This window comes from Erythrolamprus reginae, chromosome 3 (genome assembly GCF_031021105.1).
Source record: "Erythrolamprus reginae isolate rEryReg1 chromosome 3, rEryReg1.hap1, whole genome shotgun sequence".
Classification (NCBI taxonomy): domain Eukaryota; kingdom Metazoa; phylum Chordata; class Lepidosauria; order Squamata; family Dipsadidae; genus Erythrolamprus; species Erythrolamprus reginae.
In genome coordinates this window covers 113,800,268-113,815,627 of record NC_091952.1, presented here as the reverse complement: position 1 = coordinate 113,815,627, position 15,360 = coordinate 113,800,268, and the positions used below count along the sequence as shown (strand labels likewise).

The 15,360-nt window shown below is 38.1% G+C and overlaps 1 protein-coding gene across 1 annotated transcript; it reads left to right on the top strand.

The window, feature by feature from the left end:
• The first annotated feature begins 29 nt into the window (after positions 1-29).
• PRPF38B (pre-mRNA processing factor 38B) lies at positions 30-15,259 on the top strand. The gene is made up of 6 exons (XM_070746408.1): positions 30-522; positions 7,126-7,194; positions 8,967-9,118; positions 9,206-9,266; positions 10,938-11,161; positions 13,227-15,259. The coding sequence occupies exons 1-6, from the start codon at positions 193-195 to the stop codon at positions 14,068-14,070; spliced, it is 1,680 nt and encodes a 559-aa protein (XP_070602509.1). The 5' UTR covers positions 30-192; the 3' UTR covers positions 14,071-15,259.
• The last annotated feature ends 101 nt before the right edge of the window (positions 15,260-15,360 follow it).

Sequence of the window (15,360 nt, the reverse complement as noted above, 5' to 3'; positions counted from 1 at the left end):
TTGGTCGTCTCAGTCCCGGAAGGATTCTTTTTTCTTTTCTTTTTTTTCCTCATTTCCGCGGGAGCCGCCATCTTGTCGGCGGTTGGGGGGAGCCGCTCTGCGTTCAAGCTGGAAGGCTTCAGCCCGCCTTACTCGCGCGGCCTAGTTGCCCGCTCCTTTGGCGCCGGCGACTTGTTTTTCGCTGGGGCCGCCATGGCCAATAACTTCCCCCTCGTGGGGCCCGGCAACTGCCACCCGCTGCCGCCTTACCAGTCGCCGCAGCAGCACCCGGGGATTCTACTACAACAGCAGCAGGCTCCGCAGGCCGGCGCCGTTTTGTCGCCCCCGTTAGCGCTCCAGAGCGCGGGCCCCAAACCGGCCGCCTCGGGCAAGCAAGGCAACGCTCTGCCTCTGTGGGGGAATGAGAAGACCATGAACCTAAACCCCATGATCCTCACCAACATCCTCTCGTCCCCTTACTTCAAGGTGCAGCTTTACGAGCTGAAGACCTACCACGAGGTGGTCGACGAGATCTTTTTCAAGGTGAGCGGGCGACGCGGGGGAGGGAATAGTCCAACTCGGGGAACGGGACGAAGCTTAGAGGGATCCTCGAAATTAGCCTTTCTCTTGAGAACCGAATGTTGGGATCTCCGGCCTTCGAGTTGGGTGGGTCTCCCTTCCCACTTCCTACTGTGAACGAAAGAGGCTAGAAAGGGAGCTGCTCTTCCTCCCCCTTCCTATCTCGAGATCGGTGGAAAGGGTAGTCTTAACACCGCTGTGTTTGTGCAAAAGTGGGGGGGGGGAGGGAGCTGAACCTACAAGATGTAGATGTAAAAGTCCCGACCTATTTCCTGACCCCAGTAGGGTTTGTATTATTTGGGAGTGGTGTGGATCGGGGGGGGGGGTGATCCCTGGCTTTGTCTCGAAATCTATCCTTTTGGAAACGTTTGGAAAAGGAATGGAATGACAGTAAAGTTAAATACCAAACATTCTCCAAAGCCTCTGAGGGTAGGACAAGAAGCCAATGAGTGGATGCTAATCAAGGAGAGAAGCAACTTAGAACTAAGAAGAAATTTCCTGACAGGATAGTTAGATCAATTAATCAGTGGAACAGCTTGCCTCCAGAAGCTGTGAATGCTCCAACACTGGAAGTTTTTAAGATATTGGATAACCATCTGTCTCAAGGGTTTCCTGCCTAAGCAGGGGGTTGGACTAAAGGACCTCCAAGGTCCCTTCCAACTCTATTATTATTATTATTATTATTATTATTATTATTATTATATCATCATCATCATCATCATCATCATCACCACTGTTTTCATTTCATGCTGCTTTCCACACTTCTAAAAGTGAGAGTAAATTTTACTTTGTTTTTTTCCTCCCAGAAACACAGGGTAGAGAATCTAATTTTATAACAGTTGTGAGAAGTAGTTGCCCTGAGGAGGATGACCACATTACGCTGCATGATGAGCTTAATGGATGAATGGGTTCCTAGTCTAAAATTCTGGTGTATGTTCCAATACACCATCGTGATTGACTATTATTTATTATTTCATTTTTTGTAACTGCTTATCTGGGGGGGGCACTAATTAAGTTTGTGAGATTTGGTTTTATTTACATATGGATAAGATTACTCTAGTAATTTTAGCGTAGTACTGCCATTCTTGATGTAATCCTTGATGTATGATCCAAATTGAACCTAGCAATAATAATAATAACAACAGAGTTGGAAGGGATCTTGGAGGTCTTTTAGTCCAACCCCCTACTTGGGCAGGAGACCTACACTACTTCAGACAAATGGTTATCCAACATCTTAAAAACTTCCAGTGTTGGAGCATTCACAACTTCTGGAGGCAAGCCCTTCCACTAATCAATTGTTCTAAATGTCAGGAAATTTCTCCTTAGTTCCAAGTTGTTTCTGTCCTTGTTTAGTTTCCACCCATTGCTTCTTGTTCTACCCTATTCCAAGTGTGGCATTACCAAGGCATTATATAGTGGTATTAATACTTCACATTGTTTTGATTCTATCCCTTTGTTAATGCATCTAGAACTGTGTTGGCTTTTTATGGCAGCTGCTGCACACTGCTGGCTCATATTTAAATGGTTGTCCACTAGGTCTTCAAGATCCCTCTCACAGTTACTACTGTTGAGCAAGGTACCACATATACTGTACCTGTGCATTTTCTTTTTATTGCCTAAATGTAAAACCTTACTTTTTTCACCATTGAATTTCATTTTACTTTTTTCACCATTGAATTTCATTTTGTTTGATAGCACCCAATGTTCAGGTTTGTCAAGATCCTTCTGTCTCTTGAACCTATCTTCTGGAGATTTGGCTATTCCAGCCAGTCATCTCTACATTTGATGAGTTCCCCATCTATCCCTTCATCTAGGTCATTAATGAAGATGTTGAAGAGTACTGAGCCTAAAACAGAGCCTTGGGGTTCTACACTACATACTGTCCTCCATGTAGATGCAGTTCCATTTAGCAGTACACGTTGAGTGAGGTTGGTTAGCCAGTTTTGAATCCATCTGGTGGTGTTGCTGTCTCACCCACATTTTTCAACTTTATTTAGTAGTAGATTATGGTCTGCTTTATCAAATGCCTTACTGAAATCCAAGTAAATTAAATTAACAGCATTCCTCTGGTCCACTAATTTTGTCACTTTGCCAAAGAATGCAATAAGATTAGTCTGGCATGATCTGTTTTTGACAAACCCATATTGGCTATTGGTTATTGTTTGTTTGCTTCTAGGTGTTCGTTGATTTGGTTATTGATTATCTTTTCCAGAATCTTCCCTGGTATTGAGGTCAGGCTAATAGATCTATAGTTTCCTGGATCTATTTCCCCCCCCTTTTTTGAAGATGGGAACTACATCAACTCTTTTCCAGTCCTCTGGCAGTTAGTTGCCCGGTCCTCCAGGAACTTTGAAAGATATAGTTTAGTGCAGGGGTGGGCAATTAATTTTGCCATGGGGCCGCATGAGAAAATGGGATGGTTTTAGAGAGCAGGATTAATATAATTAACTCAGTTCTACCCAATACTGTAAAGACCCAGACATCCTAAACAGCCTGACCTTAACATCCAGACCCACTCTACAGACCCCTAATTCTTTGCTTTACGGCAACATGGTGCATCACAGTCACTGCGCTGGAGTGTTTGCCTGGTTTCTGTGCTTGGCCACTCGGTAGGAGGTCGGGGTCCGCTCCAGTGTGAGAATGAAAGAGCTCACCATCTCTACCGGGACTCATCCGGTTCCTGCTTTCCTCATGATTTATCAGGAAAGCAGGAACTAGAGGAGTCCCGGCAGACTCGGGACTCCTGACACGGTGAGCTCTTTCATCTTCGCACTGGAGCGGATCTCATCCTCGCACTGGAGCGGACCTCAACTTCCACGGACCGGTCGCAGACAGCGGGCGGGTCGGTCACAGACAGCAGGCGGGCCAGATGCGACCCAAGGGGTACCCCTTGCCATGTCTGGTTTAGTGGTTCTGAGATCTCATGTGCCAGTTCCTTCAGAACTTTGGGTGTAATATATCTGGTCCTGGTGATTTGAACTTGTCTATGGTAGACAGGTATTCGCTTACCATTTTCTTCCCTATTTTAACTTGTATTCCTGATATGGTTTTTTGATGTTGTTTTTGATTGGTTGGACTGTTATTTCCCTTTGTGTAAAGACAAATGCAAAAAAGGAGTTAAGTATTTATTTATTATTATTTATTTATTTATTTTATTATTTGGATTTGTATGCCGCCCCTCTCCGAAGACTCGGGGCGGCTCACAACAAGTGAAAAAAAACAATCCAATACATAATCCAATTAATTAAAATATGAAAAGTTTTAAAAAAACCCATACTAACATATACACACACAAGCATACCATGCATAAATTCAGCGGGCCCAGGGGGAGATGTTCAGTTTCCCCATGCCTGACGGCAAAGGTGGGTTTTGAGAAGTTTACGGAAGGCAGGAAGAGTAGGGGCAGTTCTGATCTCCGGGGGGAGTTGGTTCCAGAGAGTCGGTGCCGCCACAGAGAAGGCTCTCCCCCTGGGGCCCGCCAACCGACATTGTTTAGTTGACGGGACCCGGAGGAGGCCCACTCTGTGGGACCTAATCGGTCGCTGGGATTCGTGCGGCAGAAGGCGGTCTCGGAGATATTCTGGTCCGATGCCATGAAGGGCTTTAAAGGTCATAACCAACACTTTGAATTGTGACCGGAAACTGATCGGCAGCCAATGCAGACTGCGGAGTGATGGTGAAACATGGGCATACCTGGGTAAGCCCATGACTGCTCTCGCAGCTGCATTCTGCACGATCTGAAGTTTCCGAACACTTTTCAAAGGTAGCCCCATGTAGAGAGCATTACAGTAGTCGAACCTCGAGGTGATGAGGGCATGAGTGACTGTGAGCAATGAGTCCCGGTCCAGATAGGGCCGCAACTGGTGCACCAGGCGAACCTGGGCAAACGCCCCCCTCGCCACAGCTGAGAGATGGTTTTCTAATGTGAGCTGTGGATCGAGGAGGACGCCCAAGTTGCGGACCCTCTCTGAGGGGGTCAATAATTCCCCCCCCAGGGTAATGGACGGACAGATGGAATTGTCCTTGGGAGGCAAAACCCACAGCCACTCCGTCTTATCCGGGTTGAGCTTGAGTCTGTTGACACCCATCCAGGCCCCAACAGCCTCCAGGCACCGGCACATCACTTCCACCGCTTCGTTGACTGGGCATGGGGTGGAGATGTAAAGCTGGGTATCATCCGCATATTGATGATACCTCACCCCATGTCCTTGGATGATCTCGCCCAGCGGTTTCATGTAGATGTTGAATAGCAGGGGGGAGAGGACCGACCCCTGAGGCACCCCACAAGGGAGAAACCTAGGAGCCGACCTCTGACCCCCCACTAACACCGACTGCGACCGGCCAGAGAGGTAGGAGGAGAACCACTGGAGAACAGTGCCTCCCACCCCCAACCCCTCCAGCCGGTGCAGAAGGATACCATGGTCGATGGTATCAAAAGCCGCTGAGAGGTCAAGGAGCACCAGGATAGAGGATAAACCCCTGTCCCGGGCCCGCCAGAGATCATCCATCAACGCGACCAAAGCGGTTTCTGTGCTGTAACCGGGCCTGAAACCCGACTGCTGGGGACCTAGATAATCTGCTTTCTTCTTGTTTCTTGTCACCTTTTTGCCACTTTCTCCCTGCAATGGACCAGTTGTTTCCCTGACTTTTTTCTTGTTTCTAATATGTTGGAAGAATTTTTTTTTTTTTTTTTTTTTTTTTACTTTTGTCGCAAGCCTTGGTTCATTTTGAGCCTTAGCTTTCCTCACTTCATCTTTACAGGCTCCGGTTATTTGCCTTAGTCATTTCCCCTTCTTTCCCCTTTTTATACTTGTCTTTTTGTTTTTTGTCTTTTAATTTGTCACACTCCTTTAGCCACATATTACACTCTGCTACACGTTGGCTTTTCCCTTTTTTCCCCTTATATACAGGTAAAACCTCTGAAAAGATTAGCCAACAACCTACACTACTAAGTTTATACCCCAAGCTCTGGAAGTCATTTGGCACCAGAATATGTAATAGCATCAACATCACAGTTCTTACAATTATGATCATGATTCTTCATAAGTAAAACATCATTACATAACTGAGTTAATTTCATTTATCTTTTTTGGAAATAGTTTGTAAACTGAACCCAGTGTATGCTACAAGCAGTTTTTGCCAGAAACCAGTTTCTGAAAAAACTGTAAATAATGGTTTGTTGGAAGACTGCCAATAAATATAAAAACATGTATCATTGTTTAAGATAAAAAATTTGAGGGAATCAGTGAAGGGAAGAAGTGTGATGAAAAATTGTGATTGTGGGATATGCCATTTTTGTAGTGTCAGGTTGCTTTTGAGGAAAAATGGGAAAATGGATATGAAGTAAAACATGCTGTGGATATAGAAAAAAATCATACAAAAATGCTGCAAAATTGGGCTGAAGCAAAAGGGGAGTGCTGGAAGAATAATTTATAGACTTGTATTGCATTGATAATAATATATTAAATAGAATTGAAACAAATACAATAAATTTTAATGTCCAACACAACAAAAAGGAGAATGTGAAATATTGAAAAATGGTAATGCTGTGGTCTTAGATAACATAGTTCAGAATTCAGAAATGTGGATGCCGCTTTTCAACAGGTTATTGAGAAGTACATGAACTCAACAGTATTATATGTATGCTAAAGATGCAGAAATGGGTTGAAAAATTTTAAGATGTGCTATCTGCTTATAGAAAATAGCAAGTAGTATATGTTCTTTTGTGAGGAATGCATATTTGTCAAAATCAATTAAAGTGATTATGTATAAGAGCTTTTTGAGAATTGGAAAATGATTTGGATCATTATATTCAATGCCAAAACAAATACAAACATGACATTGTTAAAGAGAATCGGCTTCTACTAGTTAATTAAATGTGGATATTTGGATAATATGGGAAGAGAACAAATATCACCATTATCAGACAAAGTTGTACTGCTGATTTGTTTCTTTTGATTAAAAATTTATTTCATTCAGTTTCATGCTACGAATATTTCCTTATTTTTGAAATTTGCAAAAGAATTATTCAAAATAAATGGCTACATGTTGTTTACATACTTAAGTATGATCTAAATTTAGATATTTTAAAAATAATAAAAGCCACATATGAGTTGTACCTTTGTGTTTGTGAAATTCATTTTATCACCTATTACATTCTGCACTCAATGGAGAAAACAAAGAATAGTTTTTGGGGGAATAAAGGAATTTGTGCTTTTTCCCCATTCTTTGAACTATAGAAATATCTCGTTGCTTTTTAATTTCACAATTACGTTCACTTTACTTAAGAAGACATGATATGTTTGCTCAAACAAGGATTGCTGTAAAAATTTATAGTGGCTATTGCATCATGCGATAGTGAGTTATATAACATGTTATGATTTTGGTAATGTCCTTTTTCATGGAATTTATAGTAATTGAGGCATGTCCAAATTTCTTATAGTTTGGAATGTACAGAAACAATATGCTTAATGAGAAGATAAAATTATAATGACATGTCAGACAGAAAAGAATCAAATATAAATATAAACTAATGGTAGATGTAATTAATTTGTTACTTGTTTACAGGTTACCCATGTTGAACCTTGGGAGAAGGGAAGCAGAAAAACTGCGGGTCAAACAGGGATGTGCGGTGGGGTAAGTAGAAGTACGTGATTTCTGCATTTTGGAGCTTTAAAAAAAGTGAAATCTTTTCAAAATGACCCATTAAAAACTTTAGTTTGCAACCTTTCACCCAGTTGATTAGTACAATTAGTCCTTGAATTATGAGCCCAACCTTTCCATTGCCAAGCAAAGACTTATTAAGTGAGCTGTGCTTCATTTTATGACCTTTTGCCACAGCTAAGTGAATCATGTAGTTGTTGTGCAAATCTGGGTTTCCCCATTGACTTGCTATGTCGGAAGCTGGCTGGGAAGGTTACAAATTGTGATCACATGACCCCAAGATAATGCAACTGCCATAAATATGTCAATTGCTAAAATTTTGATCACATGACCATGGGAATGTTGCAACATAAATATGAAAAACAGTCATAAGTCAACTTTTTCACTGCCATTATAATTTTGAATGGTTGTAAGTTGAGGATTACCTGTAGTTCAGTCCAATAAAAGTTTTGTTCATGTTCATTTGGAACATTTTTATTTCAGGGAGATTCTACTTATATTTATTATTGTGAAATGTGTTTTAATATTAGTAGTTCAGGTTGGCAATTGGGCTGTTGGTTTGCGCACGGAGCTTGGCAATTTGGTTACAAATGTTTCATCGCCATTTGAGGAGACATCGTCACTGCGCTTTTAATTATGATTGTCTGTCAGAAAACAAGTCTTCAAATACTTTAGGTCAGGAGTAGGCAAAGTTGGCTCTTCTATGATATGTGGACTTCAACTCCCAGAATCCCTGAGCTAGCACGGTTGGTTCAGGAATTCTGGGAGTTAAAATCCACAAGTCATAGAAGAGCCAACTTTGTCTGTCCCTGCCTTAGGTATTTAGCTTGGATTGGCCTAATTACCAACCCAAGCTACAAATATTCAAACACATTTCATAACAGTAAATTGAATAAAAATCTCACTCTGAAATAAAAATATGTTTTATTGGTTATGAACAAAACCTTTAATGGACCAAACTACAAGTAATCCTTAACTTACAACCATTCATTTAGCGACCAAAGTTACAAAGTTTTGATACCTTAGATATTTAAAGACCTGTGTTCTGAGAGATGAGCACAATTCAAAATGCAGTGATGATGTCTCCTCAAACGGTGACTAAATGTTTGCAACCAAATTACCAAGCTTGGAGCTCAAACCAACAGCCTGTTTATTGTTGTAATGGAGATTAAAAGAATTAAAGATAATATTTGCTAATGATAAATGCAGCACTAATTTTTATATTTCACATTTAATCAAATTCTAGTTTTTATTAAATTCTATGTTCTCGGGTTTTTTAAAGAAGGAACACATATAATAAAGCTTTAGGTAAATAATAAGTCAATAAGTTAAAATTTAATTTTAAAAAACATTAATAATATTTTACTGAGAGATGTTTTCATTTTAGAATATTACTTTCCAATTTAGAAAACACCATACATACATAGGTAACATATTTATCCCTAATTCTAAGGGGAACAGTCATAGTGATAAGTACATATTGTCTCTTCAAGCTTTTAAAATGTGTGAAGGAAAAAACAGGTTTCATGTGTTGAATTTTTTTTGTGTATTAAAGTCCCAATTGAATGAATGGCAATAATGTCTTTTCATTGGGAGAAGATGTAGCTTCTTGAATTACGCACACCAAAATCTATTCTTCCTTCTAAAAATTTGAGGACATAAAATAATTTACAAAAAAATGTCACTTATAGTAGTTCCTTTGTTGAATCAATTATCGGGTTTTTTTTCTCTTCTCATTTTGAAAGGTGCGAGGAGTTGGAACTGGAGGTATAGTGTCTACAGCCTTTTGCCTCTTGTACAAGTTATTTACTTTGAAGCTTACCCGTAAGCAAGTGATGGGACTAATAACTCATACAGATTCCCCATACATTAGGGCCCTTGGATTCATGTATATTAGGTAAGTAGTTTTGTATTTAATTACAAACTTAAGTTTTATCCACAGGGGGAACGAATGTTACATTTACACAATTACTTTGAATTTCAGGTACACACAGCCTCCAAAAGATTTATGGGACTGGTTTGAATCCTTTCTCGATGATGAGGAGGTATGTCATCAAGGGTAATACTTTGTTTTCTTTTTTCTTTTCTTTCTGATATTTTATAAAATGCAAAAATAATCTTTAACTATAAATCTTAGTAAAAACTTTCATCCTTAATGATGTGTAAACTTGGATTAGCTTTTTAACTTTTATTAGAAGTTAATCATTTCTCAAAAGTCAAAACTTTTTTGTTAGAAAGCAGTATGTTGGTAATTTTGAATTGCCACTTTTTAAAAATAATAAACATTCTGTTCTTCAATGTTTCCACTTCCAGAATTGTTCACTGAACTTACATTTCAAAAAAAAAAAATCCAACCCCCTCAAATTTCTATAGTAATTAGGAACTCCATATATATCTTGCTTAAATGTTAAATTTCTCTAGTCCCCATTCATTAGTTTATCTGAATGCTTTTTTTACCTCCCCAATGCTGATCTGATGTGAATATTTAGATTTTATCATGTTTCAGTTTTGCCCATATACTATACAATATTATACAATAACAGTGGTTATTGAACACAAGTGATGCAGTCTCTTAAAGTGAGATTTAGATGGATTTTTTTCATTCATTACACATATACATACACAACACTGGTACATTTATTTAATTATTAATGTATCATATTCTCAGTTTTTATCCATTCATGACTCAGTTTTTCACCCAACTAACTAAAACTGCAGGAATACAAAGGAATCACTTTCATTTGTTAACATTTTTTCCAGTTTGCCAGTATTGAAGATGTGAAAGCATCTATATATATAAATATATATTTGCCTAAATATAAATGTCTTTATGAATTAAATGATACTCTATATTTTTCAGGAACTACATTTAAGCTAATGTGTTGTTTTCTTCTTTAGAAAAGAAAATCTTTGCAACGATTTTGTTTGGAAAAACTGTATTTCTGAACACTTAAATGTGTGTGAGTGCAAGCAGTTTTACATACAGATTTTCTGTTCCTGTTTTAGATAACAAATCTCACTTTCCTTGTGTGCTTGCACTATAGGTTTGGGCCTGACAATAGCTGACTAACATGTCCTGAGCTGTGAGAGGGCATAGCAAGAAGGCCTTCATGCGGTAATGACCCTTTTCCGAGACAATGGTCATCATGGATTATGCGTTTCCAATTATTTGTTACTTTATTTATTTGTTGCATAACTCTAAATTAGAAAACTCACTGCTTCATGGCAGTTGGTTTGCTATTGCTTCCTATTTAGGTAGAGTCCATTACTACAGACCTATCATTCTTAGACAGGAATGGTCATCCTAAGTATGGATAAATTGTAGTTCTAATTTGTGGCAGTAGTCCTCAAAATACCAGATAATGTACAACAAATTACTTTTCCTTTATGGAATAACCATATTTGATCATAGAATACAACTCAGTTATGCTAATATTTCAACCTGATTTACTAAGGAATGGATCCCTTACTGCCTGGCTGCAGGAATATTCAATACCTGCATGCTTCGGTATTAAAATCAAACTTCCAGCCATTAAAATAGTAAAATGCAAAGATGCAAGAGATGAACTTCATATAAAGCTTAATTATCAGCAAAAAAAGCTAAGCCATCATATTTGAAACCTGGCAATCAGTATAAGTAGCATTTGTTTCTAGATAAATGTAAGATAGCTTCTCACAATCAGAATGTGTTTTGTGTTTTGTGTTTCTTTTTGAAGGACCTTGATGTGAAAGCAGGTGGTGGCTGCATGATGACCATTGGAGAAATGCTGCGTTCTTTTCTTACTAAGCTGGAATGGTTTTCTACATTATTTCCGAGAATTCCTGTACCGGTGCAAAAGAATATTGATCAACAAATTAAAACCAGACCTAGAAAAATCAAGAAGGATGGCAAAGAGGGAGTAGAAGAAGCAGACAGGCATACAGAGCGTAGACGTTCAAGGTTATATTTTAACTTTATCAAATAATTGTTTAATCATGCTCTAGTAATTTGGCATAATCATTTCCTTATTTTGCTCTTGAAAATATTATTTGTCTATTGCTATTACATAAATAATATTTTGAATTAAGAAACTGCTTCATATAATTTTCTCAGCTCCTCTGTAAGATTGGTACACATTCCCATATGGTAGTTGTGATAAATGGACTTAGCTATTAGGTGTTCGTGGTTGAAGCAAAATTTAATTTGAACACCTGCTCATGTAGAAGCAGTCCTCAATGACCATTTGTTCAATGACCATTGAAAGTTAGAATATGCTGAATGAATGGTAGTTACAGCTGGTCCTTGACGTTATGGTTGTTCTTGTTCCCTACAATTATGTGATCAACATTTGGGTTCTTGGCAGCCTATCGTCTATAACTGCAGTGTGCACTTCAATGCCCTCCCCCTTAACTCTGCCTTTCATCTGCCCTATATTCTACTAACACTACACTCCCTGCTCCCACAACCTGATCTTCACCATCTTCTTTCTTCCATTGCTGATATGACATACCTAGCTGAGGCAGCTTCAAACAACTCGAAATGGAGCATGTTGCCATAGTCTAATATGGGTGATGATGATAGTTATACACTCAAAGAAGGGCTCTATCAGTTCCTCTAGGAGGAGCACAGATTCAAGAGAATTAATCTTCACAGAGTTGTTTCAAGTCCAAAGTCATTATGTGAAGTTAAGAGGTTTTGGCCTGACAATATGCTCCTTCATCAATGAAACTCCATGCACCTATTATATGAGGTTATATTGTTTGTATTTACTAGTACCTTGGTGCCATTTGCTCAGCCTGATTAGTCTTGCAAGTGTATCTAAGATTTGTGTGACCTTGTTTGATCTCCAATCCACTTGTTTAGGAAAACTTTGGGTGAAGGGGTTTGAAACTTAGTTGCAAAATATCCAAGAAGAAATAGTTAATCTAGATCCTTACCAATCTAGACCAAAAACTGCATTTGTTTCTCTTGTAAATTATTATAATTAGACTTGTATAATGGGAATTACAATCCTTTGGATTTTATTAAACCTCTCTTTAGAGATGCAGAGTTTATCATACCTTGTGTTTAGAGGTTATTAGGGACTGAATATGTCAAAAAAGTTTAAGTTGAATGTGTAATGATTTGGAAAGATTTTTACTAGCTTTGACTTAGATTTTGGATTGAGTTTCATTGATGAAGGAACATGTCTGTGAAGTGTAGATTCTCTTGAATCTGTGCTCATCCTAGAGGAACTAATAAAGCCATTCTTTTGAGTGTATAACTATTCTCATCACCCATATTAAACTATTTCAACATGCTCCATTTTAAGTTGTTTATTATTCAGAAATTTCAACTAACAATGAATGTGAGAGCCCATATCCTGACAGATAAAATCCAGTTCAACAGGGTAACACAACGTCTTTGATTACTATAGTGTTCAAGTTATGAAGGCCTGTGGTAGATACTCACTATTCATGAAGCTAAAGAGATGGGAACCAGAAAAGTTGCTTCTTGTGTGACTACCTGGTCTTATGATTTGTCCACTTCAAGATAAACCAATCTTTGAGTTAACTCAGATGAAAGAAAAGTAATAATTTTTCAACTTTTTTTCCTGTTATAATTTATATGTTAGCTGCTGTTACATCTCAATTTATTAATCTTTCTAACATTACGGTTTTGTAATTTTATGGTTCTGGGTTCTTTTATTTATATAAGGTGACCTGTGTCTTCTGATGGGGTTGACAATTATATAAAGTATTTAATGTAAATTAAATAATCACCCAGTTTTGTTGAGGATGCCCAAATACAAATATAACTGAATTAATGTTGCTAAGTAGACACCAGAAGTTAATTAAATGATTGCAACCTACCTCTGTGCATTTTCTTATAGATTATATCAGGTATAATAAATTAATAATGCAAAAAAATTGATTGTTAAAGTTGACATAACAAATTAACCCAACAAATGAAAATGATTAGATGTTCTGCAGTTAAATTCTTGTTGTGAAAACACTTTCTAAAGCATTTTATCATTTTAATATAGGTCTCCAAGAAGATCCTTGAGTCCTAGGAGGTCACCTAGAAGATCAAGAAGCAGGAGTCATCATCGGGAAGGACGAGGTTCATCCAGTTTTGACAGAGAATTGGAAAGAGAAAGGGAGCGACAAAGATTAGAGCGTGAAGCTAAGGAGAGAGAGAGAGAAAGGCGACGATCTCGAAGTTCTGATCGTGCATTGGAACGTAGACGAAGCCGGGAAAGACACAGAAGTCGAAGCCGTGATCGAAAAGGAGATAGGAGAGAGAAAGAAAAAGAGAATGAAAGAAATAAAAGGAAGGAGCGTGACCATGACAAAGAGAGAGGTGTTGAAAGAGAACGAGAACGATCTAGAGAAAGAGATCATTCTCAAGAAAAATCAAAAGACAGAAAAGGTAAAAGTGAAGGAGATGAAAGGAGGCACAAAGATGAAAAAGATGAAAGGAAGCATAAAGATGAAAAAAGAGATGCCAAAAAAGAGAGGAGGCATAGCCGAAGCCGAAGTAGGGATCGTAAGCATAGGAGCAGAAGTACAAGTAGAAATGCTAGCAAGCATAGTAGAAGCAGGAGTAAAGATAAGTCAAGTAAACATAAAAGTGGAAGTAAAGAGAAATCAAACAAGCAGAGCAGAAGCCGAAGCAGAGGAAGAACTGATAGCAGTGAAAAGTCTCGAAAACGAGACCGTAGTTCTAGTAAAGAAAGATCACGAAAACGTAGTAAAAGCAAAGAACGTTCCCACAGATATGACCACAGTGATAAGGACCACTCAGATAAACACGATCATCAGAGGAGCCAAAGTACAGAACAAGAGAATCAAGAAAAACAATCTAAAAACAAAGATGAGACTGTATAAATACTCAGAAATGGATCACATTGAATCCTATAAATGTTTTGAAATCTTGCTTATTTTTTCTTAAAATTGAGATTGTGCAGTAGTTGATGAGCACTCTTCTTCAACCTCCCTCTAGGCTGCAGATTGTCATTTCCTATTTTGAGTAGGGAACTGCCTTTGTAATCCCATTAAAAATGTTGGCTATTCCAGTCCATTTGTTTAGTTAATTTCATGATGCAAATCTGTTTGTGCATTTTTTTAAAAAAATGTTCAACTGTTTCTGAAATGTACAATCTGTACATATGTCCTGAAACTGTTATAATTCCTTTGGCATGGTTGCCATGTTGGTTACATTTGTATACGGCAATAAAACTGCCACTAATTCTACTTTGTTTTATAGATGTGGAATTATGGTTTCTATCTTTGCATTAGCATGGCTGTGCTTTGCATAATAGTATGGCAGAAGCTTTTAAGGATGGGTCTTGAACATGTATTATATCTAAAATATTTATGTGCATTCAGCATCCATGAAGGTTGCAGTTCTAGAACTGTTGTCTTGGGAACACATTTAAAACACATTTTAACTGTGTAACTCAAGAATGTGTTATAATTAGATTAGACTTTTCAAAGGAGGTAGCAATTTAAGGCAGGGATATAGATTTGGCGGAGTTTTATGTAGTAGTCAATGCTACCTCACAGGGACATTTAAAATTGATAAACCTATGTACCATATCTACATATACTTTATGGCTAGTGTTTATTGTTCATGTAAAGATTCTTTCAATACAAATTACCTTATGTTTTCCATTTGTTATGTTATGCCCTTGCCCTGTTATTCATGAAGCAACCTTAGGCTAACAAAGATGTATTTGAGGGAGGCAGAATGGCAAAATAAGGTCAAATACCAGACTTTAAGTTTCAGACTGTCAGATCTTTTTTTATAAATGAGACATTTAAAATAAAACATCTTCATAGTGTTCCTTTCGTAATGCATAATGTTTTTTTAATCAAAGATTTGTGATCATTGCTTGAGCTGAAGAACTTTTCTCTAACAACAGGAACTAAATTTTAAAACATTTTATTACCTGTGAGATAATGTCAAATTGCCGAACTGAAAGATAAATCATATCACAAAATTTCATATCTGTTTGGTAGATTTGTTCTAGTGGCCTGTATAAGAAATATCTGGAATAAAGACTGGATTAATTTATTTGTGGTTATCCCCAGTTCATTGTGAAAAAAAGGTCATCCTGGGCTTGCATAAACAATATAATTTGCAGTACATTGTACAGAGTCTAGTCTATGAGCAAA